Below are 23,348 nucleotides of genomic sequence, written 5' to 3'. Positions count from 1 at the left end.
TTTCATGTGTGTCTGTGCCAGTTGTAATTGTAAATGTAGCTGCCGGTTCTATTATGAGGATCCATTGATTTCTGTTTAACGCGTCCTCATTTGTGTTCACAGCACAGAAGTGGATGTACGGTGGGTTGGACAGCAACATGTTCCTGCAGTACCTGGCCTGGGTCACCTACCCTGTGGTCCTCATCACCTTCTCCGCAGGCTTCACCCAGATCCTCGCCCCACAGGCTGTTGGTACGACAAACAGAGCAGAGTCCATAGACAAACACACAACACTCTTAAAATCATAGAAGCCTATTGTCAGATGTGTGTCAGACTCGACTCAGGATACTTTTATACAGTGTGACCTATTGGTGAAACCCTTTTTTAGCTTTTCCTTCTAACATTGAAGAAGAAATGAGGCTTTGTCTCACACCCTGAATGCCGTGCTACTACAAACACACACATACACTTGTGTATAACTGGTAGCTGCTGCAGTGAAACATTACTGTGACATACTGTTAATCTTCTCTGCGCCTCTTTATCCTCAGCCCCTAAAGACTTTCTCCCCCAGGGGCCTCCTATCCGTTATTGTCAGATAAGGCTGGAGAGAAATCCTCCGTGAGTGTTGTGACGATTTAGATATGAGAAACTGAGCCGTGTTGTGCACAGGTGCCTGCAGTGATTTCTGGAGCAGGTTAAGCACAGAGCTTTTTGTCTCCTTCTGCTAAATGGCCTGACTTGTCTGTAAAACCACAGTTCCCACAGAACACTACTGACATAGCGTTTTTGAGCATTAAGAAATCCACTCATAAATATTGTTGGAAACCTTGTGAATGTGGATTTTGTTTTTCATTGGAGCCATGAATGCAGCGGCTGCATGACACTGAGCTGTGCTCCCCTGCAGGTTCGGGCATTCCAGAGATGAAGACCATCCTGAGAGGAGTGGTTCTGAAGGAGTACCTCACCTTTAAAACATTTGTGGCTAAAGTCATCGGTCTCACCTGCGCTCTGGGAAGCGGCATGCCTCTGGGCAAAGAGGTATAACTTAAGATCAGCATCACTAAATGTGTTTTTATAGGCCTCCATGTGCAGAAACTCTGCTATGTGTGGACACACTGTTATGTGTACTACTGTGTGTACAGTATGTGTGCAGTATTTACGATACTGTAAACGCAGACCTGCATTTAGCTGTTATGTTTCACACATTTTCTGTAATTCACAGCTTTTAATTTGTGCTTGTGATAACACTCAAACTGGCACCAAGCTGCCAAGAGATTACACAACAGCGAAATAAAGCCTGAGTACCAGGAATTACAGCAAACTGTACGTGTCCATGTCAAAGTGAAGACCAGCAATAGTCAGTTCTTACAATGGTAACTGCATAATCGGGCTCAGAAAACTCAACCAACCCCACACGAGCGGATTCAGACAGCAACTCAGTAAAAACGAATGGATCCAAGCTCAAGGTGGGCGGCCACCTACCAACTGGTTGGTAGAGCCAGCAGCTGAACTCTGGAGAATTCCTCAGCTGCATTAATAAGAAGCAAGGTGCATAGACGATTCTTCTAAACCCAGTGGGAGGTAGAAGAGAGTTGTTCTGGAAGTTTTTGTTTTGTTATCAACTACTGCGCTATGCAGATGGTGTTTGTGCTGTGGAATAGTTTGGGGTATAATGTGGTGCAGCTTCTCAGTCTTTTAGCAAAAACAGGTAAGAATTGCATCCCCCATGATTAACCAGCCTGAAGACATACAGTACTTGCAGGAAAAGGTATTTTCTCTCTCTCCCTCTCTCTCCCTCTCACGCAGCCCTCAGGCCCATTTGGTTGTGAACTACAGTAACAGCTTCTACAGTCTGGATTTCACTGCACTCCCTTCCCCTCTTTTGATTAACTTTAATCCTGTCAGCTTGGAACATCATTTTGATGTTTACTGCAGACTTTGTTGTTAAGTGGTTTTCACCTCCTGTATTTTAACTTTTTTTTTCATGTTCCTGTCAGGGTCCATTTGTACACGTCGCCAGTTTGTGTGCTGCTCTTCTCAGCAAGTTCATGTCTCTCTTTGGAGGAATTTATGAGGTAATTTTTAAATGTAATAAATTTGTTTTTTGTTGGCTTTTCGTTTCTAAAATGCAAAATAATTTGAAGTGTGAAAGGCTTTGTGTTTTCAGGAGGTGATGCATTTGTTCAAAGGTTTTCAAGTGATTCATCGCTTAATAGCCATTACTATATTTCCAGACAGTTTCTGTCTGAGAGAGAGGAAATGAAATAAAATAAATGCTGAGACAGGTCTTCTTTAAAGGCCAAGACAAATGGGTAGGTTGGCACTGAACAGCTGACATTTTTCTCCCAGAGTGAGAGTGAAAGCGGTAGGAGAGTGGGAGAAACAATGAACAAACATCACAGCAGCTGAACTGCCAGAGAGAAGGCAAGAAAAAGGGCAAAAAGAATAGATAGAAATGTGGTGGAGTTTAGGAAGTCCTGTCCAATGAAGTCTGACACCTTTATTATATTATTATACTATGCACCTGAGCACACCTTTTTTCTGAGAGAAAATACAACTAGCAATTCAGCACCTCACAAAAGACGTTCACATTTTAATTAGTTTCCCTCTATTTGTCAATCATTTGTTCAACTAAGAAAACAAAATTGGTTGGAAAAAAAGCTGTGCACACAAAAATGAAATTAAAATGTTCTTTTCCCTAGGAATCAATGTCTTCCCTTCCATCTAAAGTCAACAGCCTGTAATAACCAATTTCATAAATGTTTAATCACACTTGTCAACAAATTAGATTTTTTCCATCTACAATCCAACTTTGCCCAGAGAGAGATGGAGTAATAATACATTGTAGTCGGGAAAGGGAAGCGAGGGAAGCAGAAAGGAAGCGCTGCTTCCGTTCGGGGGAGAGGGAAGAAAGAAAAGGGTTTTTTCTCCACCATCTTCTCCATCCTGAGATGAAACAAGCCAAAGTCTTGACTCTCATCCCATCTGAAGATGTGAGCACCTCTGGTTGGGAAAGGATTAACAGGAGGGGAGGGTATGAAGAGAACACAGAGGGAACACACAGTGAGACAGAGTGAAGGGTCAAACGGTCTGTACTGCACCTACAGTATGCAACAATATAACCTTAGGAAAAAAGAAATAAATGATGCTGTGAACTGAAGTGGAAAACCTGATTTATCTTGTGTTTTGTTTGACGCTCCTCACTCTTTTGTCATAACAAACTCAAAATGTCCATATTTTGTAGTTGGGATTGTCCCAAAGTGTCACTTAGTTGTAATGCTAGTCTTTGAGTGTGGTTTTTATTGGGTTTTTATTGTGTTCATTTATCCATCACATTTTTATTAGTAATCGTCATCACCCTCATCACCTGTGACTCAGGATTACTGTAACTTTCCCACTCTTGTCTCTCTCTGGAGTATTGTGCTGCATTATATTGCATACTAATGATGCGTGCGTGCGTGCGTGAGTGCGTGCGTGCGTGTGTGTGTGTGTGAAGTGCCCCTCTGCAGCAGTAGCTCATCCTCTCTACTCTATGCTAATGTGGCCCCTGGACTGTAAAGCACAGCCTCTTGCTACAGGCTGCTTTAAGATGATGCGTTGGAATGAGTGTGCAACACGTGCAAAAATAACAGTAGTTTTGAGAAATGTTGCTATTTGATTCTATATACACGCATGCCAGTTAGAACCATGCTCACAATTTCTCATTGTTCTTTCAAAACCTAACTTGCCCCCATGCTGCTTGAAGGAGCCCAGCCTTGTAGGCATCAAGGTAAATGGAAAGTATTACATCGTCTGTTCGCTACGTTCTCTGCCACGAGGATCATTTTTAAATATTCCCATTCAATTCAGAGTTCATTTTTATTCGATGCATGGAACACTTGTACAAACCTGAAGAACTCTCAAAAACGTCCCTTTGGGGAGAAGCGGTCATTTTCTGTGGGCCAGTACTTTTTGTTATTACAATATTAAACAAAATATTTGAAAGAAGCTGATTTGACCTCTAAAGAAGTAAACTTCTTTCAGCTTTCTCTGAAATATCTCTTCAAAAACAGCACGCTCCGTAGTGTAAACTGATTTTGTAAAGTGCTTCTTGACCTCTCTCTCTGACAACCGGAGGCAATCTTGTGTGCCAGCGAGAGAGGGAGGTGTGTAACCGCATGCTAATCACAGTCTCACGCTGTAAGTTTGTAAATCCAGGATAAGCCACTGAATGTACAGTCCAAGACACACACACACATACACACACACACACACACACACTAACTCTCTTTATCGCTGCCATGCTGCTTGAAGGATCTCATAGGAACGAAGGTGAGTGACAATATGATGTATTACAGGATAAAGAAACTGCATTTCCCATGGTGCACCGTCCTCCTGTCTGTTTTACTGCATCACCTCATCTCTGAAGGAGCTTGCACCTTCATTACTGGTCTTTGCACAGTGTAGACATCATGTAACCTGTATGCACGTGCATCATGTCACGTCAAACAACTTTTTTGCACATACATACATACTTCAATGACTTCATGAATGAAGACCCTTTCTGTGTGTGTTTCAGAATGAGTCGAGGAACATCGAGATGCTGGCAGCAGCCTGTGCTGTGGGGGTGGGCTGCTGTTTCGCTGCCCCCATAGGAGGTGAGTCTGACCACCACACAGCTCATAGTTGTATATCATGTTAGCTCCAGCTGTACTGTAACTGTGTGTGTGTGTGTGTGTGTGTGTGTGTGTGTGTGTGTGTGTGTGTGTGTGTGTGTGTGTGTGTGTGTGTGTGTGTGTGTGTGTGTGTGTGTGTGTGTGTGTGTGTGTGTGTGTGTGTGTGTGTGTGTGTGTGTGTGTGTGTTGCAGGAGTGTTGTTTAGTATTGAAGTAACGTCCACATTCTTCGCTGTGAGGAATTACTGGAGAGGGTTCTTCGCTGCTACCTTCAGTGCCTTCATCTTCAGAGTGCTGGCTGTTTGGAACAGGGATGAAGGTAAAGGCGATGTCTGTGCTGTGTGTTTTCTATATAATGAGATTGATTCTCGGGGCAATCGTTTAACGGGCTTAATTCAATATTAAAAGTACATCATGTTCTTTTAATCCACAAAGTAAAATGAGAAACCGTGTTTGGCCCCGTGCCCCACAGCCGACATCAGTTCAGTGTGTCTGTAAAGACATAACAGTTGACCAATATGCCAACAAAGCAGAGCTCTGAACCTGCCACTGTGACCTAGCACCCATTAATACAATAATATAGTTACAGGTTATTGATGAATAAAGGGCAGAGCAGCAGCATCTACAGCAGATAAGTGTAGGTTTCTTCTGTTCAAACTGAAACGGGTTCATTTCGCATCCTCAGCATTCCCAGCATCTCATTAACCCACATTTCTGACATTGACATACATATGAACATGTTTATCTGTCAGCTCCTCCACACTGAGCTCAACTTTCTGTTTACTTCTCACTCGTTACCTTCCATTAGGCCTTGGACAGGAGACTGGAACCTACAGCTGCACAGTGCTCCTGATCTGATAGACCTATGTTGCAGGTTTCATGTTTTTACCGTGGTTTGTGGTCCTTTTTAACTCCGCTGTACTATTTTCTCCTCTTCCAGAGACTATCACAGCCCTGTTTAAGACCAACTTTCGACTGGACTTTCCCTTCGACCTCCAGGAGCTTCCGGCCTTTGCTGTTGTTGGGTAGGTTTGAAATGTTGGACATGTGGTGACCATTTCTAGAAAGTCAGTTAAGTTCAGAACTATGAAGAATGACCCTCATGTTCGGCTTGTGTAACTTAAAATGATTCATTGTTGTTTCAAACTTTTAAAATGTCGAAAAAAATAGATTTACTTTGGTGCAAAGTCTATAGAAATCCCAAACTAATTCAATAGTGTGAGTCATTGTTTTGCCCGTGTGGTGTTACTGACAGGAATTCCCATTCACTGCAGCTGCAGCATAAATTCACATATTATTCAGGAGCTCCCCTCACTGTAGCTTGTGAATTTGTTACTTTGGGGTAGCCTCCGTGAGTCATCTAACATGGAAAATTCATCCAACAGTTGCTAGTGCACTGAAGGATGTCTCACTTTACTGCCACAGCCTGAGGGCTCCTCCACGGCTGCAAACCAGACCACAGGCCCCTAGAAAGAGGCTGGTGGAGAGATGGGAGGCTGCTCCGTCTCCATTTTCCTCCGTTCGTCTCTCTCACTCTCAAATGAAAGTACATGACTGGGTGTTGCCTCTCAGAACAATTTCCCTCTTTCCCCTCTCTTGTTTTTTTTCTGGGCTTTTTCTTTCTCCAAAGGGTTTTAACACCCAGTGCTGCATTGAGGACTTCCACGTACAGTACAGTGCCCCAAGAGGAAGCAGCCTAGCGCTTAGCCTCGTTTTACTCTGCACGTTGTGTGTGCACTTTTACACGGGTACATGTGTGCGTATGTAAGTGAGTACTCGGTGTGCTGACACATCTGTGTAGCTCCCATCTTACTATGTTCCCCTGCCAATAGCTGTCAAGCGGAGAAAGTCGGTCAATGTCTTTATCAACTAGGCCAGAAGGAGTTTGTTCTGTGCTACAGTACATGCTACCAAGGTCTTTGAAGAGTCATACACTATTCTACTTACTGTTTACACCTACTGGCTACACAATGACCAGGACTGTGGCCTGGTTCCTGCACACAGCAACATACAAACACAAAGCACAGTCATCGTATTGGCACAGACCTTCTCATTAACTGGTTCATTATTTATTCACTAGTATTAGACGTGTGTAAGCATGGAAGTTGTCTGCATACGTATTTTCCTGTTTTATCCCTTCACACATCATCTTCTAGCTGAATGCTCTCATCTTCTCTTAGCTGTAATTCACTTTTAATTATGTATCTCAAATTGTGTGTCCTCTTTTTTCCCTTGTTATATTTCTCTCTGATGTGTCTTATATATTTATTTGTATGTGTTCATTTAATTATTGAAATATAGCTCAAACAGTATGTGGCAAACGTTCTGTACATATGATTCAGCTGCATTACTGCACTGACATCCACCTCCGGTTTATTGGCGTCTCACCACAGTTATATTGTTGTTATTGCAGCCATATGCTGTGGGAACAACCTGTATGGAGGTGGTTAACATTTACATTAACGGTTGGTAGGTGCTTTTATTTAAAGTGACTCACAAGTGAGATTCAAAGAACAAAAAGGCTGTTATTTAGCCTGGTTCTGATAGAGGCCTCTTTTCCTCTGTAATCTCTTTGCATTGTTCTGTGCCCTGAGATGACTTTTCATGACTGCTGTGTTACATAAATAAGCCGAATTTAAGCTGTGTCTGTTGAGATATTGGAAAGGAGAGAAAGACCTTTGCATCGTCAGCATAGAGTTGCAATGACAGGAGCTCATCCTTGTGATGTTTGTCTGTTTGTGCATCTGTCTCTGCAGGATTGCCAGTGGGTTTGGTGGTGCTTTGTTCGTCTACCTGAACAGACAGTTCGTCCTGTTCATGAGGAAGCAAAAGGCCATCAACAAGTTTCTCATGAAAAAGTGAGTCTGATGTAGGGGGGTTGCTTTGCTAATGTGGACGGTAGAAAAGATTTTTAATACATATACTAATAAATAATCACTAGTTTTAGCCACAGTATAATTCAGCCATGAATTCTGGCTGCAACTAACGTACACAACCTAATTCAGACATTTTTGTGGATGAAGTATACATGAACAAGCACCAGTCTTATTTCATTAGTCTCAAACCTTGTTGCAGTGACATTCATAATAGAAGCACTAATGGTGAGTGTGTTAACGCACTTACACACTCTGAACAGTGTTAACATGAATGTTTCAGCTGGCTGAATGTATTGACGTTTACCAACCGGAGTGTTTTGCTGGAACATTTTACACTTGGGTGTAGTTATCAATGAAGACTTTTCCGATTAGATCGTGTAAACTGTATAGATTCTGTTCTTATCGTTGTCACTTTTGCTCTGCTCCTTTTCTGTTGTTTCGTTCTGCTTAGACGTCTGCTGTTTCCAGCTGTGGTCACTTTAGTTATTTCCTCGCTAACATTTCCCCCTGGCTTCGGACAGTTTATGGCTGGGCAGGTACGTTTCCCACCACAACCATTTCACATTCACACTATTATAACTGTAGACTAATAGAAATGAAGCCTTTCACATACCTTTTCATTCTGAAAGATGCATATGAAGAAACTGATCTTTTCCTTTCGTCGATATTTGTATAATTTGTTTTTCTACACACTTTGCTGTTTTAGTTTCCTCATCATTTACACAGTGCTCCTGTCTAATTAAACCATTTTAGATTGTTATATTGTTCTGTAATAAGCCGATTACCATTTGTGTGTGAGGCTTGGATGAGCATACTGTCCTTTAGCTTCGGGGATGAGTCATAAAAGTGTGCTTGGTTTCTCTTCACTTTCACCCGCTTCATCTGTCTGATTATTAGAATTGTGAGAGGAACGATATGTTTGTGCTCAGTCCCTGCGCACGCAGTGTGTAGGCACGTATTCTCACATAATCTGGCCTCATGGTGAACGAGTGAGTCAGGCGTACGGAGCTCTGAATCTGCCCACGGTGACCAATTTCTCCTAAAGTTCCTCCAGAGAGCAACTCAAAATTCGCACCCTCCCCTGTCATAATTTCTTTGGCACTAGCTAATTATCATCTCCCTTGGCTTCAAATCTGAAGCAGATGAATTTGTCACTTAAACTTCCTTCTGCTTGTCTCTTTAACATCCTTATTTCAGTACATTTTCATCACCTGCCTTTTTCTGGCACACGATTCTAATATTGAGATTTATATGTCAAGTTAAAAAATGAAAATCCAACATCAAGACAGGGTATGGCATAAAAAGGGACTCAAGCAGAAAAAAAAGCAAGTCCTTGACGTTGAAATAGGATTTTGGAGCACTTTGCTTGCAACAACAGAAATGTAGTGCTGCCCTGTCTTGTTACTTTATGTTGATGATGTCACTTCCTGTCTCCTGTAGTTGACCCAGAAGGAGACTCTGGTGACATTTTTCGATAACCTCACATGGGCTAAACAGGGAATCTCCCACGAGTTTGACTACATGGGATATTCCCAAGCCTGGAGACACCCACAGATTAACGTCTTCATCATGCTGGTCCTCTTCATCATCATGAAGGTAGGAGAAAAAGGTGGAACTTTTTTGGAACTGTGTTTTTCAGTCATAGTCATCTAAGTGATATTTACCTAACTGCATTATAAATTACATTTACTTATATCAGAATATTTGCCTATACACTGCAAAACCCCTACATAGAGTACAGTGTGCAGCTCCTTACTGTAGTGGCTCTAAAGATAAAGGAAGGTCAGGAGAATAGTATGAATTGAACATTAATGTATTATAAATGGGAGGGTTTTGCCCTTTTTATTGAGCGCTGCACTTGTGCTAATGGTAAAGTATTGGAACTGAGCCCATCTCCTCTTGTCATTGGTAAGGACCGAATGGGGAGCAAGTTAAAATAATGTTGGAAAGTGGCCTATCTCTTTGTGAGGGCGAGATAGTGATGAAAAATTGCCGGGCACCATTTAAGGTTTTGGGTCGGCGCTGAAGTGAAGCGGACAGCGGAGCAGAGGACTGTAAAACGGCATGAACAGAGCAAATCGTCTGCACCGACTTTGAATGAGTCTGTTTGAGCCTGTGCTCTTTGATAACCGAGGTCAAAAGGAAGGTTTCAGGTGGACGCCAGGTGATGAAAGCCACATCTCTGTCCTGAGTACGGCTGAGTTGTGATAGCTGTGGGTGATCAGTGGTGACGAATGACTGATCAAACATTTTCTCTCTACTTGAGCTGTAAACTAGTTTTCACTTTTAGGCCAAGATGATGCCAAAGAATCAGCAATGTTGGTTCTACAGCAGGGGGTGTAACCATAGAAATAGGACATTTGAGGCCACGTGAACAGCCATCGACATTCATATAAAAACCCTGCATCCTGTGTTTATTTGTACTATTGTAGGTGATCTCATTGTTGCTGAGGAATGAGGCATGATGGGAGATTAGACATGCGGTAAAAGTGTCGGTATTTGACTTAACTCCCCAGAGTCTCAGGAGGTGACAGGAAACACTGCAGTGGTTTACAGTAAAGTACCAGATCCACGCCACTACACTCTTGGCCTCAGAGGAGAAATGGGCAAAGGCCCAAAGTTCTGCTTTTGTCCCATTGTTTCCCTTTGGCCTCACTGACAAGAAGAGGCCAAGCAGACGGATGCGGGTCCACATGAACCCCGTGCTCCGCCTGCTGCCGCTGTGTTTCTGTTTAACGGCTGCAGTAGGTGAGAGCCAGTTGTGCTGTGATTAGATTGACTTTTTATGTAACCTTTATTTATTTCCTTCTGAGCCTAAAAATCAAAGGTTGTAAATCTCCTGTCAGTGCATCAAGGGCTGCGGCGCATGGAGAGAGGCAGCTGCTATGGGATTTCATTACTTTAGCTTGATGTGGACTGTGAGGAGACTTGATGTCTATTGATGAACTTTCTGCTAAACAGGAAGCAATAATTTGTTTGTCACTTTCAGCTGTTGCAAAGCAAATTATATCAGTATTTTAGTCATATCTTTAGTGTTTGAACGTTTTTTTATTGATTTTATTTTTGCAGTAAGGCCTCATACAAAGTTTAATAGAAACATTCTCAGAACCTATGATTTATAGTCATTTGATGACTTGTGCCTGAAGCAGTGTGCTGAGCGTCACAGAGCATGGAGAGGGAGGACTGGGTGGAGCAGATGCGTGACACTGTACGCTGTGCGCTGGCAGATTGATCTCCAAAGGGTGGAGTTCATGGAGTTTAATGTGTGGGAAGCACCTTACTTTTAAAGTTACACAGTAAAAATCCTAATACACAATGTCTTTATTGATTTATTGTCTCATTTCAAAGCTCAATTGGCTCAACCTGTAGAGATGAAAACAGATCTCGTAAGTTGTAGTCATAAAGCCTTGAAGTCAAAGAAATGTAATTAAACTGATTAAAGTAGATGAAGCCCGTTCTGCGTTTCAATAAAACACTAAGCACTGATAAGTGAATCTGAACCGCTGCCCAGTAACTTACAAGCAAGCAGTGAACCAAGCATCCAGCAGATCAGAGACTCCACTTAGCGCTTATGTAAGTCCAGCACTGCAGCAATAGCAGGAAGTGACTCAGTCGCTCACACTCACTTATTGGTAGAAATTAGAAGTCGGTAGATGTTAATTTACAGGCATTGTGTTAGTGGTAGGCACCGTGTGTGTGTGTGTGTGTGTGTGTGTGTGTGTGTGTGTGTGTGTGTGTGTGTGTGTGTGTGTGTGTGTGTGTGTGTGTGTGTGTGTGTGTGTGTGTGTGTGTGTGTGTGTGTGTGTGTGTGTGTGTGTGTGTGTGTGTGTGTGTGTGTGTGTGAGGGTTAACCTGCATGTGTGACGAGGCGTGATTTACTATGTCACATGTTCTGTATGTGAGACAAATGGATTAAAGGGATAAAAATACATACACACACTTTCCTGACTTGAATCATCCAACTGCATGAATTTCATCAAGTTGCTCTTCACATCTGCATGTGGGCATGTGCCCCAACTCTCTGCCTCACACACACTCGAGTCTCATGACACACACACAGCATTCAAAGCGAGGCTGTAATGGCTCTGTCTAATTACAGCCTTTGGTTTTGCTGGACTCAGCCTGGTGATTTTTAAAGAGGAGATTGCTCTCTCCTCTTCCCTCTTGCTAATGAATGGTTCTTTTATTTGATGTGGCAGCAATCTTGTTGTTCCTTTCTCTCTCTTAAGCTCCAGCTTCTCACTGCTGTTGCGGAAATTTCCGAAGCGAAGGTGTGAAAATAGTGTGTTTTCAGGAAGCTTTTGTTGACTGGTCAGCACACGCGGCTGCTGTGTATAAACACTGCTTCTGATCAGCCCAAAACAAAAAGACTAATAATTGGTCATATGTTAAAGACTTGGTAAAGTTCACTCCACGGTGATGAGACGAGTGTTAGTTGGCAGCTTCTTCACCTGAAATCACACACACACACACACACTAAAGATGACATAGTCGTAAACAAACTTAACATCTTTCAGTCTTATATTATATTTTTAGTGGTGTGAAATTACACGACAACAGCTCTCAGTGAGGTATGTGTTTATTATTACAGGTGTGTGTGTGTGTGTGTGTGTGTGTGTGTGTGTGTGTGTGTGTGTGTGTGTGTGTGTGTGCGTGTGCGTGTGCGTGTGTGTGAGTTTGTTATTATGTCAGTGTGTGTATGTGAAAGTGACAGAGGGCTGATGGGACTGTAATTGGAGTGAGAGTAGAAGAAGGGCCCCTGAGGCTCCCTTGAGGCCCCAGGTGATAGACTGTCCTCTGAAAGTGATACACACACACACACACACACACACACACACACACACACACACACACACACACACACACACACACAAGCACAGAGCCGACCCACATGACTGACAAATTAGAGTATGAATGTCTTGGATGCTGCATCGTAACAGACACCCTTGAACTGAGTCTCCTTCAGTCTCTACTACTTCAGCTTATTGTTGTTTCCTTTCTTTAATGCCTGTGTTCGTCTTAGCCTTTCATCTTTTGAAACTGAGTCATTTGACCATTTAATGGAAAACATTAGCTCATGTTGAATTCGATGCCCAGTCTCATATGTATCTCTGAACCACAGCCAACCCGCCCAGCTTCCAGCCTTGGCTACCCGTGACCCAGTCACAGTTCATGTCGAAGTCGCTCGAACCCTTACACTTGCTCATTTCTCCCGCTTCTAGAGAAAATGTTCACTTGCTGCCTGATTCAGTGTATCCCACCCATTAACAGGTGCCATGATGATGATGATGATGATGTGTTATTCCCTTCATGTGTTCCACGCGGTTTCTGGTCGCTTGTTCCAGCTTCACCCAGACATGGTGCAAATATTCAGCCTTGAGTCACTAGTCGCACTCAAATCCTGTCAGAAATATAAAATGGGCTTCTCATCTCGTTTAGTTCTGTCATCTGAGTCACACTGACTAAAATATTAGACAAAAATAATTCCTTTCAGTCTTGCAGCAGCTCTATAACAAAGTGAGCATCAGAATTCATGTGGATCATTAAGTAAATTTTAATTGGATTTTAATGCATAAGGTTTTCATGGACGAGCTTTTCATACGCTTGTTTTTTTTTCCATTACTTCCAATTTTTAAACCATCATTCCAGTCGAGTCTTGGCCTGCTTTTCTTGCCTTGAGGCTCCCGCTTCCTCTGACGGTTTATTGAAGTCTCTCTGCAGTCGGAGGTCACAGATCCTCATAAATTTTGATGGTTGAGCACTACCTCAGTGAGATGTACACTTAGTAGATTACATTAGATTAGATTAGATGAAAAATTAATGATTCCTCCGGGGGGAAAAGTGAGTCATTCCTGCTCCAGAGGGTTGGATATAGCAGTAGATAGGAGGACATAAATAGTAATAGAGCAAATAAAGGCCATAGAAATATGTCCGGAAATCTAATCGGTCTCTTCAAAACTATTAAGTCCCAATTATACGGACGTACTATGTCAGATTTCTGGAGGTTTCAGACATTATTAGCCACCTGTTTTCTTTTTTCGAGCTCTAGGACCTCTAGGAGGTCGCGGCCTGGCTGTTATACTGCACGCAAGTTGATTCTTTTTGGTTTTGATAGCACTACTGGTTTTTGTGAAGGCAGCATTCATTAAATGAGCTGTTAACAGTTTACAGAAGCTCCCACACAATGTCTCTGTGACTAATAGCCTAATAGTCCTACTTTATATTAATGGGCCGTGGTGCCCAGCTGCTCTCACATTACGTCTATGACTGGTTGACTCGGTGGTCCCGCTGCCCGGCTTAGGCCAAGAGCTTCTCTGTGACCCTCACAAGGACAATCAGTTTGGTCTGAAGAATGGATGGATGGTTACGTAGTTTTATGACTTATTAGGACCATAATTAAGGTCAGAATTAGTTTTAATTGGCACGCGTGCAGCCATACAGTGAGTGTGCCTTGGACTCATAATTACACGCTGAACTGCACTGAAGACATCTAATGCCGCTTACTGTGGGTTCTGTGTGTGAAGCACATATTAATGATTTGTTGCGACTGCGTTGCTTTGAGATGAGAGAGAGATTTTAGGGTTGTGGGGTGATGTGGACCACCACTCGCTCACTCCATTCAGCCGGCGGTTTCTGTGGCGCATGTCCGCGTTCAGCTGTGATTCTTGTCACCGGTTCGGTCTCATGGTGCGAGCGTGGGTGTGTGTATGCGCAGTGCGGGGTGTGAAAACGGCAGCAGTGTAGAGTTACAGAAGAGGATCCATTACTTCACCATGGCAGCCGGCCTTAATTACAGCTAACTATAGACAGAGCAGAGGGAGCGGAATAAAGAGAGGGAGCGAATGGGAGGCGAAGGGATGGAGGGAGACGGAGCAATGAGTGTAATTAAAAACTCTATTTGAAACCATGAGATTATTACATTAATGAGGTTTGTCTAATGGCTTGTACAATACACTAATTCATACATCTTATTTTGAGCGTGCCAACGCTGACTTTCAGCAAGTCAACAGTTTGTCTCTTTGTTGCATGATGTGCTGCGGTTGCTTTAAATACAGTTAAAGATAAAAACTTGAAGCTGCCATCATCCCTCAGTGTTGATCTGAGATAAAAACCTCAGCTGTGTGTGTGTGTGTGTGTGAACATGAAGCTCTTTATTCCTACAGATCAGATTGTTGGGTGCTTTTTAAATTCCTTCATTTTGCACCGCGCCGCTGAAGCACTGACTGCCCTGGAACAAAGGCAAACCACAGTGTTTTGCTGTCTTTGTTCTGGACCACACGAACAGTAAGAGGAAAATGGAGATGGGGATAGAGGCTGGCAGGTGCGAGAAGCTAATGTTTATAGTCGCGTCCTTCCAAACATGACCCCGACACGTTTCACGGCTCTCCTTAAACCTTCAAACGCTCACACCTGAACGCGAAGCCCGCGTGTTGTCAGTGGGGACGTTTGCCCGTTTGTCATGTCCAATTAGCGCTCCCTTCCCCCGCCTGGCGCCGCGCTGGCCAATCCGCTTCCCCCGCTCATTACCCAGGGTTCATTTCAGGGTCTTTGTCAAATGAGAAGTGAAAATGACAGCTCAATCTAACCTCAGCAATAAGCCCCGCACGGCTGCCTCCTGGGCCCCGCTGCAGGACCCAGCGCCGCCATCATCCGGGGGCACGCGGATGCTGCTCCGACACTAATTGAAATGCCACCCTGTTCTTTCTTTGTCTCCTTTTATTTATTTGTCTCTCTTCTGTCTCAGTTCTGGATGTCGGCCCTGGCCACGACCATCCCCGTGCCTTGTGGAGCCTTCATGCCAGTATTTGTTATTGGTAAGAGGGAAGTGGCTGTGCGTTTGTGTTTTAGAGATGCTTCTGTCAGAGGGAACGTTTTTATTTATTTTCTCGGGAATGAGAAAACCTCTGTGTGAAATTCAATAGTTACAAATCAAACAGTTATTTACTCCTGACTGTCCAGAAACCAACAACCAACATTCCTAAACCACTACTAATATTATGATTTCCCCCTGTAAGAAACACCTCAAGCAATAATTCTCCACAGTAGTGTGTTATTTTATTTCTGTACCAAGATGCTACAAATCCAGTATGCTCTAAATCGGTTACTCTGCCGTGTGTGTTTCAGGGGCAGCATTCGGTCGTCTGGTTGGAGAGAGCATGGCAGCCTGGTTTCCAGATGGCATTAACACAGATGGCACCATCTACCCCATCGTGCCAGGAGGCTACGCTGTTGTGGGTATGTTAAAGACACATATCAGATTCACTGCACTAATGTTTTCCTCGTTTTCTGTTTTTCTATTATTGATGAAGCGTTTTGTCTAATTCAGATCATTGAGTTTTGTTGAGAGTCCCTGAGCTGCTTTTAAATGACTGAGTCTTCGAATGTTACACTGTTCATACATTTTTGCTTCTCATTAGGTTCCTGTGAGGCATCAGTGCTTCCACTTGAGTAAAATATTTTACCTTCCATTCGGCTGCGCACAGAAAATGAATCCAGATTAATATTTCCTACAGCCCATTGCCTCGATCTCCATCTCGGGATGGAGACTTAAAATGGATGGTGATTAAAGGAGACGCAGAGTAAGATCAGACATACAGTAAACACTCAGGGCAAAATGGCAATAAATGCAGACGAACCCCAAGCTGCACTTCACACTTCAGACCTTTACACTTAGTGCTGCTGTCAAGTGCTGCCTACAGCATTGTTGACTTCATAGAACAACATGAAGTGGCTCACAGCTTTTCTGTCCTGCCTGAATCGAAATATGTGAACGCAGAATGGAGCGAGATGAGTAATATGAATTTATAGTAAAACAGTGAATGGCCTCTCGATGACCCCCTTTGAATCTTGTGACTGGGCTGACTCTTAACTTCCTATTGTTAACACACCGTCTCCTTTTATCCCCACGTGTCACATAATTATCATCTCCCAGTTCCTTTTATCCTGACCCGTCATGGTCCTTTTCTTCCTGTGTCCTGAGCCTCTGTCTAGTAAGATGCAGCGTTTTGACTCCCTCTGCTTTCCTACTTGTTGACAGCCCTGCTGATTAGGCCATTGTTGCAGGTTGGAGGCGGCGGCGGCGGCTTTTTTTTTTTTTTTTTTTTTTCTGGGCCGCTGATGTTGTTGTTATGCTGCACTGTAGCCGATGACTCAGCCCTTTACAGGCCTGATGCGCCTGTTCTGTCTCACCGCGGAGCTGCTTTAAGGACTAAATGTTGGAATGGGCAGACAGAGCAGCAGCGTTTATCTGAGGAGTGTAGGCAGACGAACACAGGCCTAATTAAGTTATGAGAGAGAACAATGAAACCTGTCTTTGTAGACTCTCTCACCCACCATCTGTTACCGGCTCTGCTCTCCTCTCTTTTCACTTTATTTTATTGCTTTCGCTCCCTATTTTTTTCCCAGCGTTATCTCATTCTTTGGATTAGTCTCATCGGTTTCCTCTGTCGAGCAACGAGTTTACTTTGCCCCGTGCTGCTCTGTGCTTTGATGCAGCTTTTATAATATACTCCCTTTGCACAACATCTTATTAATTCGGAACTGCTGTATTGAGGTTGCCTTTTTTATTGAATTAGCTGAATAAGTTGATTTTTGCCCCTTGAGTTGGAGAGAATATTGTGTGTAAGAATGTGAATTTGGTTTGTTGGACTGAGATTCTTTGAGATTCAGACTAAGACTGAGATTTTTTTTCATTTGCACCAAATGAATGATTGGCCTGAACACAAAGTGTCTTGTTGCCCATGCAGTACAGTCAGATTCCAGTCCTGACTGAGTCCCAGCAGGTCGTGACCTCTCTGTGCTCCTCATCTCTGCCGACAAACCCACCGTTTCTAGTTACATAAAAGCAAGGTGTGAACGTTACGCGCAGTAGCCTTTCAAGGTGAGACGTGTGTGTCACCGTGCCACATGGCAGGTCAACAGCAGGAACATGAAGTAATTCAGCAGCAGGTCACAATGGCCCAGTCTGGACGTGTATCAGTCTTTTCTATGAGAACAAAACAGGTTTGCATTTGAGTCCGTGTGAGTGAAGCTATTTCTGCTTTATGAATGTAGCAGATCTGCTGGGGGGTCACTTTTAAGAGTGAGGAACGCTTTTTATTGAACAGCTCTCTGTATTATGTGCTGTGGAGTTGTAAAAATATTTATTGTACGTGGAATTGTGTTAATATTGAGCGCGCTCTCGTTATGATGGATGATGCCCTTGAAAGCTCACAGTGGCCCCTTTAATGAAACTCAGACCACACCTTGGAAACCACTCGTCTGATGGGCTGCTCCCCTCCCCCCCCCCCCCCCCCCCCCCCCCCCCCCCCCCCCCCTCAGGTGCAGCAGCCTTGTCCGGGGCCGTCACCCACACTGTTTCCACTGCCGTCATCGTGTTCGAGCTGACGGGACAGATCTCCCACATCCTGCCGGTGATGATCGCGGTGATCCTGGCCAACGCCGTGGCCCAGTCCCTGCAGCCCTCCCTGTACGACTCCATCATAAGGATCAAGAAGCTGCCGTACCTCCCGGAGCTGGGCTGGGGACACCATGAGTATGTACACAATTCAAATGCAATACAAATGCACTAAAACCCTGCAGGCTCCAGAGTTGCCTTAGGGGCGGTTATTGGTTAATATTCAATGCTGTGAAATAAACTGTGGAACAGGTAACACTATTAAATTGCACACAAATTGGGACAAGAACAGGGTAATGAAGTAGATGCCACCCTACATCTTAGCATGGCTGATATGGAATAAATGCATGCCAAGGATTTGTTCACTGTTTTCAGTCTGCAGTACATAAAGACTTTCAGCTAGTTTTAATCTGCAGGAGCTTGTTTCTTTTATTGCTTAGATTCTATTAGTCGCTTAATGGTTTAGTTGGTGTCTGCATTTCCAGTCTTAATCTAAATTGTTGAAGCTGAATGCACAGTGAGCTTTATGGTTTAAAGTTAACCTCCTTCCCTTCAGGGTACCTGTGGAATCACAGTGTGGAGTTTGCTTTACACAAAGCCGAGCACCACTCTAAGTGATTCAGTGTTAAATAGCTTTTGTGGTGCCGTTGCTACTACAGTAATAGTACATTTTAGAAAGCTCGCGTCGGAATAGGTTTGCCAGCGGCTTGGTTTGATCTGCGGTGTAAAAGCAGACAAAAGGACTATTCATTTATTGTTTGGAAGCAGTTTTTGTTCTGGATGTTGGCAAGCCATTAGTCGGAGATAATAGTTTGGATGCGTTATTCACAATTTGGGTGTAATAAGGACTTTTTTCGTCTTCCATCTGTTTTTCATTCTCTGCCACTTCATTCCTCCACTCTCTGCCTCAGCGCCTCGGGTTGACCCGCCCTATCCATCTCTTTGTTATCTCTTCCTCTCCCACACTATCTCTGCTGCACTCTCCTCCCTTGGCCTCTCGATCACATCCTCACTCCACTGCCGTGTGTGTGTGTGTGTGTGTGTGTGTGTGTGTGTGTGTGTGTGTGTGTGTGTGTGTGTGTGTGTGTGTGTGTGTGTGTGTGTGTGTGTGTGTGTGTGTGTGGCTGCAGCTGTGTCTAATGTGTCATCAGTGAGCTGCTGCATAGCTGGTTATTAGCGCTTACTGATTATGTAATGTAGCGCACGGCGAGGGTGACACATGCGAGGAACCGGCCACGCAAACTCTCAGGACCTCAGAGGATCATTAGTAGAATCTGCATGAACTAGCTGCATTATTCTGGATTATTAACAGGTTTCTCAAATAATGATCTGGAAACATCATGTGGGGAAGCATTAGGGAAACCTCAACAGTGAGACAGTATTAAAAGCTTGAAAATACTAATTCAGAGTTTCAAATCGAGTCACTGATTGGTGTAAGATTATAAATTAATAAAGGGTGATATTGAAATCTGGTTCTGCTCCTTTGCAAGACTCTGCCAATGTCTATTGAATGTCGTCAACCTAAAGTGTTCAAATGTTAATACTTCAACCTTCTCTAATAATCTCAACCTAATGACACACTTTATAATGTTCAAAGTTGAAGCGTGAGGTTCCGCACAACATCTCCTTGAATCGTCTATATTTAATAACACTCACACATCAGCGTGCTCCCGCTCCATTCACCTCACCCTCTGCGCTCGCGGGTGATATCACTGCAGCACAGAGCAGAGGAGCAGGCAGCCGCGCGCTAATAAGACGCCGAGGACGGCGCGCCGCTCCGATCTCCACGCGTTTTCATCCAAAGTGAAAGCGATCCGTCGCACGCCCACGCTGCCATCCGCCTCCACAGCCTCTAACACACGGGAGCCGTTGTGTAACACCTGCCGCGCGACACGCGCCCACACACACCTTCGCTGTCGTGGAGCCTTTGCAGATATGTGCGCGCGCACGCTGAGCACACGCTGTGTATGTTTCCGCTACGCGACGTGCTGTTCCCCTCCCTCGCTTTAATCATACCCTGTAGCACATATGAAACCTTTCCCACCTCCTCGCTCCTTTTATTCTGACCAGACTCTTTTCTTTTCTCTTGATGGGTCTAGAGGCTTTTTTTTAAATGTGTGGGAACAATTATATAACATCACTGCGTGTGTGTGTGTGTGTGTGTGTGTGTGTGTGTGTGTGTGTGTGTGTGTGTGTGTGTGTGTGTGTGTTTCCACGATCAAAGTTAAGATTTCTTGTACCGCCTGTCACACTTTTGCATTGTTGAAATATTGTGCCTGATTATTTGTCTTTTATCTTAAAAGCTGAATTCAAACTGCCACTGTTTTTACTCTTTTCTAACCATCATAAAGCCCAACTGACTGTGCAACAGGGAGCAAATCCACCATATTTCCTCCCAGTCATTACAGACCTTTTATTTATGATTTCCACACCTTCCGTCCATGTCTTACCTCACACGCAGCACACACACCAATGCCACGAGTCTCTCCAGTCCACTCTGGACGATATGGATTATCTGTGAGCCCGGATTTATCACCACATAAGTCTGTTTATCTTTGCCAAAATCTATAAAACGAGGCTCAAAGTGTGATGGCTCAAACTGATCAGTGTTTGCAGGAGGAGGAGGTTCAATTAAGAGGAAACCAGTCTGATTTCATCAACTGCCTTTGATATCCTGAGGGAAATTAGCTTTGGCAGCAGTCGTGGCCAGTTCAGAGTCTCTCATATCCACTAGCAAATTAAGACGCAGTGAATCCATCACAAGATGGGGGTTATTTCTTTTAACAGACGTTTAAATTTGTTTTCTGACTGCGATAAAAAGCACCAAACAGTGGTTCACACTTTACCCAGTTCATTAAATAGATCTGCTCTGCCCAAGATAGCAATACTGCAAAGGAGGTATCGCGACGGAAAAAAGCTTGCAATGACCAAATAGTAATATATTTTCTCTTTGGGGCCTCTGGAGAATAAATAGTAAAAGAATATGAGAGCAGATGTGAGCTCAGATCGTCACAGTGACTACAAAGGCTCATCAGCTGCAAGGGTTCAATCTTTAGCAGCAAATCAATTCCGTAAGGAAGGCTGCCACCACCAGCACTTAAATCAGAGATGAAGCCAAACCCAGGGCCTTGCTGTCGACCACATTATTAATGAGTCTGGCAGCCTGTCAGTGATACCTTCCCTGAATGACCACACGGACTGTACAAATAGAACCTAGGACTGTATGTTGACTGGCAGATTTTCATTTGCACAGAGTAAAAAAGTTTTCCTCCCCAAATTTGAATGCTTTTTGATCCTGTGTCTCCACAGCCCTTACAGCGAAAACTTTTTACTTTTCTTATGTCCACAAAACTCACTTCGATTTATTCTCCTTTCGACTCGACTTTAAAGATAAAGTACCTGCAGCGCTGTTTCTTTATCCTTTTTTTTTCCAGCAGTTTTCTAGGGGGTGACTTGGCAGATTTACACTCATCCTATAAACTATTAGCCGTGTAGTCATTTATTGTTAATTGAGCTTCTGCAGATGACCCCAGTCTGACAATGAACTGGCCAATTAACATTTTTAATGGGGAGCATTTAATACATTGTGTCACTGTAACACTGTTTTTAGGTTTGGTTGCAGATGTACAAACTCTCTTGGGAGCATTTTCTTGAGCTGCACAAGGACTATTTTACTAATTGGGCTCCTAGATCAGCATATTTTCTGGTGTATTGTATTGAATCTGGAGAAAAATAGTCATCAAATTAAGGCGAGGTCAGCGTATTGAGCTGCCACCACAGCAAAAAGCAGAGGTTTGGCCGGAGCGCTCGTCCTGGCACGGCCACAGGCCTTGGCAGAGGACGCTGCGGGGCCCTACAGTTACCGGACTGTCTGACTGGTGCAGCATAGCAGTGTCAACAGTGTAACGTGTTGTAGAGGACGGGTGTGAAGCCACTGAAACAGAACCGGGCAGGTTTTGGTGCAGCGACTTTTGTATTTGCTTGTGATGTGCATGTGGTTATATCTTTATCTTTGTCTTATATCCTCCTAATATCTCTTTCAGGAAATATAACATCCGCGTGGAGGACATCATGGTGAGGGACGTGCGGTACATCACTCTGAACTGCTGCTACCGAGACCTGCACAACGTGCTGCTGACAGGAAACCTCAAGACTCTAGCGCTGGTGGAATCAGCAGGTCAGACACATGGAGAATTATCACCTGACTCTGGTCCCACTCAGCTCTGCAGAAACAACTGATGAGTGCACGGTCCTAACGTCCAATCCAGCCTTGTTTGGTGCTGTTTGATGTGTGTGTGATCAGTGCTGCATTTGACTGCCTGACTGATGGAGAAGCTCACAAACCTTCCTACCTCACTGAGGAACAACTCTGCTATTCCAGCATTATCTCAATTATGAAGTCGTGCAGGAACAATTAGCTGCGACATTTAACTGAATACATAATCAGCGCGTTCTCTCACAAAGGCAATTATTTTAGCACACACTCACACAAGCCCACTCTGGTTATTACACATGGAGTGCATTTGGGGCTTCTGTTATGTAACTAAGCTGAGTTCTCTGCAGTGCTGCAGTGTGTTCAGCCTGTTCACACTTCCCCTTGGAAGCAAGTTTTACTGTTTTCTTATGCTCCGTGTCCTTCAACTATTTCCTCTTGTTCCCTTATCGTTCATTATCTCCTCCTTCACAAAGCTGATCAGCATCTCTCCCATCCGCTTGCACATCCTGTAAACCCTTTGTTTTACCTCTTCCCATTTTTTCCCCCCACCCAGAGTCTATGATCTTGCTGGGCTCCATCGAGCGCGCTCAGCTCCAGTCGCTGCTCTCTCAGCAACTCAGTCGCGCCAGGCGGCTAGAGTACATCAGGCAAAGATCTGTTGTGGAGAAGAAGCACCTGTCGGAGGTGTCGAACCCCAGCAGCGAGGACGGCAACCAGCGAGCCAGTCAGGAGGTCCGCTTCCAGGTCAGACGTCACTCAGGCTGTGAAGCGTCTTTGAGACCTGGACGGTCGGGTTGTTGCTGTCCCACGGGAAGGATGAGCAAATTGAACCAGTGGTGGTGTCTAGCTTTCTAACCCTAGGCTCACGTATAGCAGGATGTGTTTAATATTACAGCATTTTGCTCAGCTCATCCCCTTTTTATTTCAGAAAAACTGAATTTAAAAATATAATAAATAAAACATGGAAAAGCATAAAAAGAACCTAGCAAGCAAAAATAAGTTACTACTGGACTACATCAGCCCAGAATATCAGGGATGATAAGTAATTCACAAAAGGGCAGCTTCACGTAATTACAGCTGAATATACAATACAGTATCTCTGAACTCAACGTTTGATCTGTGAAACATTTTATAGTCAAAGCCAGAAAGTTCCTCCCCTTCATTAACGTATCCAGCGTAAGTGTGTTTTTAAGGACATGGAAATGCATTGGAAGTCATTGAATTCCC

The 23,348-nt window shown here is 43.9% G+C and overlaps 1 protein-coding gene across 7 annotated transcripts in view; it reads left to right on the top strand.

The window, feature by feature from the left end:
• The window catches only part of LOC114868574 (chloride channel protein 2-like), a 76,036-nt gene that overhangs the window by 37,383 nt on the left and 15,305 nt on the right, over positions 1 to 23,348 (top strand). For 4 of the 7 annotated variants that reach the window (XM_029172295.3, XM_029172297.3, XM_029172298.3 and 1 more), the window contains 16 exons: positions 103 to 231; positions 884 to 1,017; positions 1,977 to 2,054; positions 3,725 to 3,748; positions 4,273 to 4,290; positions 4,538 to 4,616; positions 4,827 to 4,952; positions 5,574 to 5,658; positions 7,390 to 7,491; positions 7,961 to 8,045; positions 8,950 to 9,105; positions 15,254 to 15,323; positions 15,634 to 15,744; positions 17,830 to 18,043; positions 21,949 to 22,082; positions 22,675 to 22,865. In XM_029172295.3, the coding sequence (XP_029028128.1) occupies positions 103 to 231; positions 884 to 1,017; positions 1,977 to 2,054; positions 3,725 to 3,748; positions 4,273 to 4,290; positions 4,538 to 4,616; positions 4,827 to 4,952; positions 5,574 to 5,658; positions 7,390 to 7,491; positions 7,961 to 8,045; positions 8,950 to 9,105; positions 15,254 to 15,323; positions 15,634 to 15,744; positions 17,830 to 18,043; positions 21,949 to 22,082; positions 22,675 to 22,865 (1,736 nt within the window). The remainder of the gene's footprint in view (positions 1 to 102; positions 232 to 883; positions 1,018 to 1,976; positions 2,055 to 3,724; positions 3,749 to 4,272; positions 4,291 to 4,537; positions 4,617 to 4,826; positions 4,953 to 5,573; positions 5,659 to 7,389; positions 7,492 to 7,960; positions 8,046 to 8,949; positions 9,106 to 15,253; positions 15,324 to 15,633; positions 15,745 to 17,829; positions 18,044 to 21,948; positions 22,083 to 22,674; positions 22,866 to 23,348) is intronic. The other 3 variants (XM_029172299.3, XM_029172300.3, XM_029172296.3) reach the window with 1 other exon arrangement.

The sequence above is a fragment of the Betta splendens genome, chromosome 13 (genome assembly GCF_900634795.4).
Source record: "Betta splendens chromosome 13, fBetSpl5.4, whole genome shotgun sequence".
NCBI lineage: Eukaryota > Metazoa > Chordata > Actinopteri > Anabantiformes > Osphronemidae > Betta > Betta splendens.
Note: the sequence above shows the minus strand (reverse complement) of the source record. Positions and strands in the feature narration are given on the sequence as shown.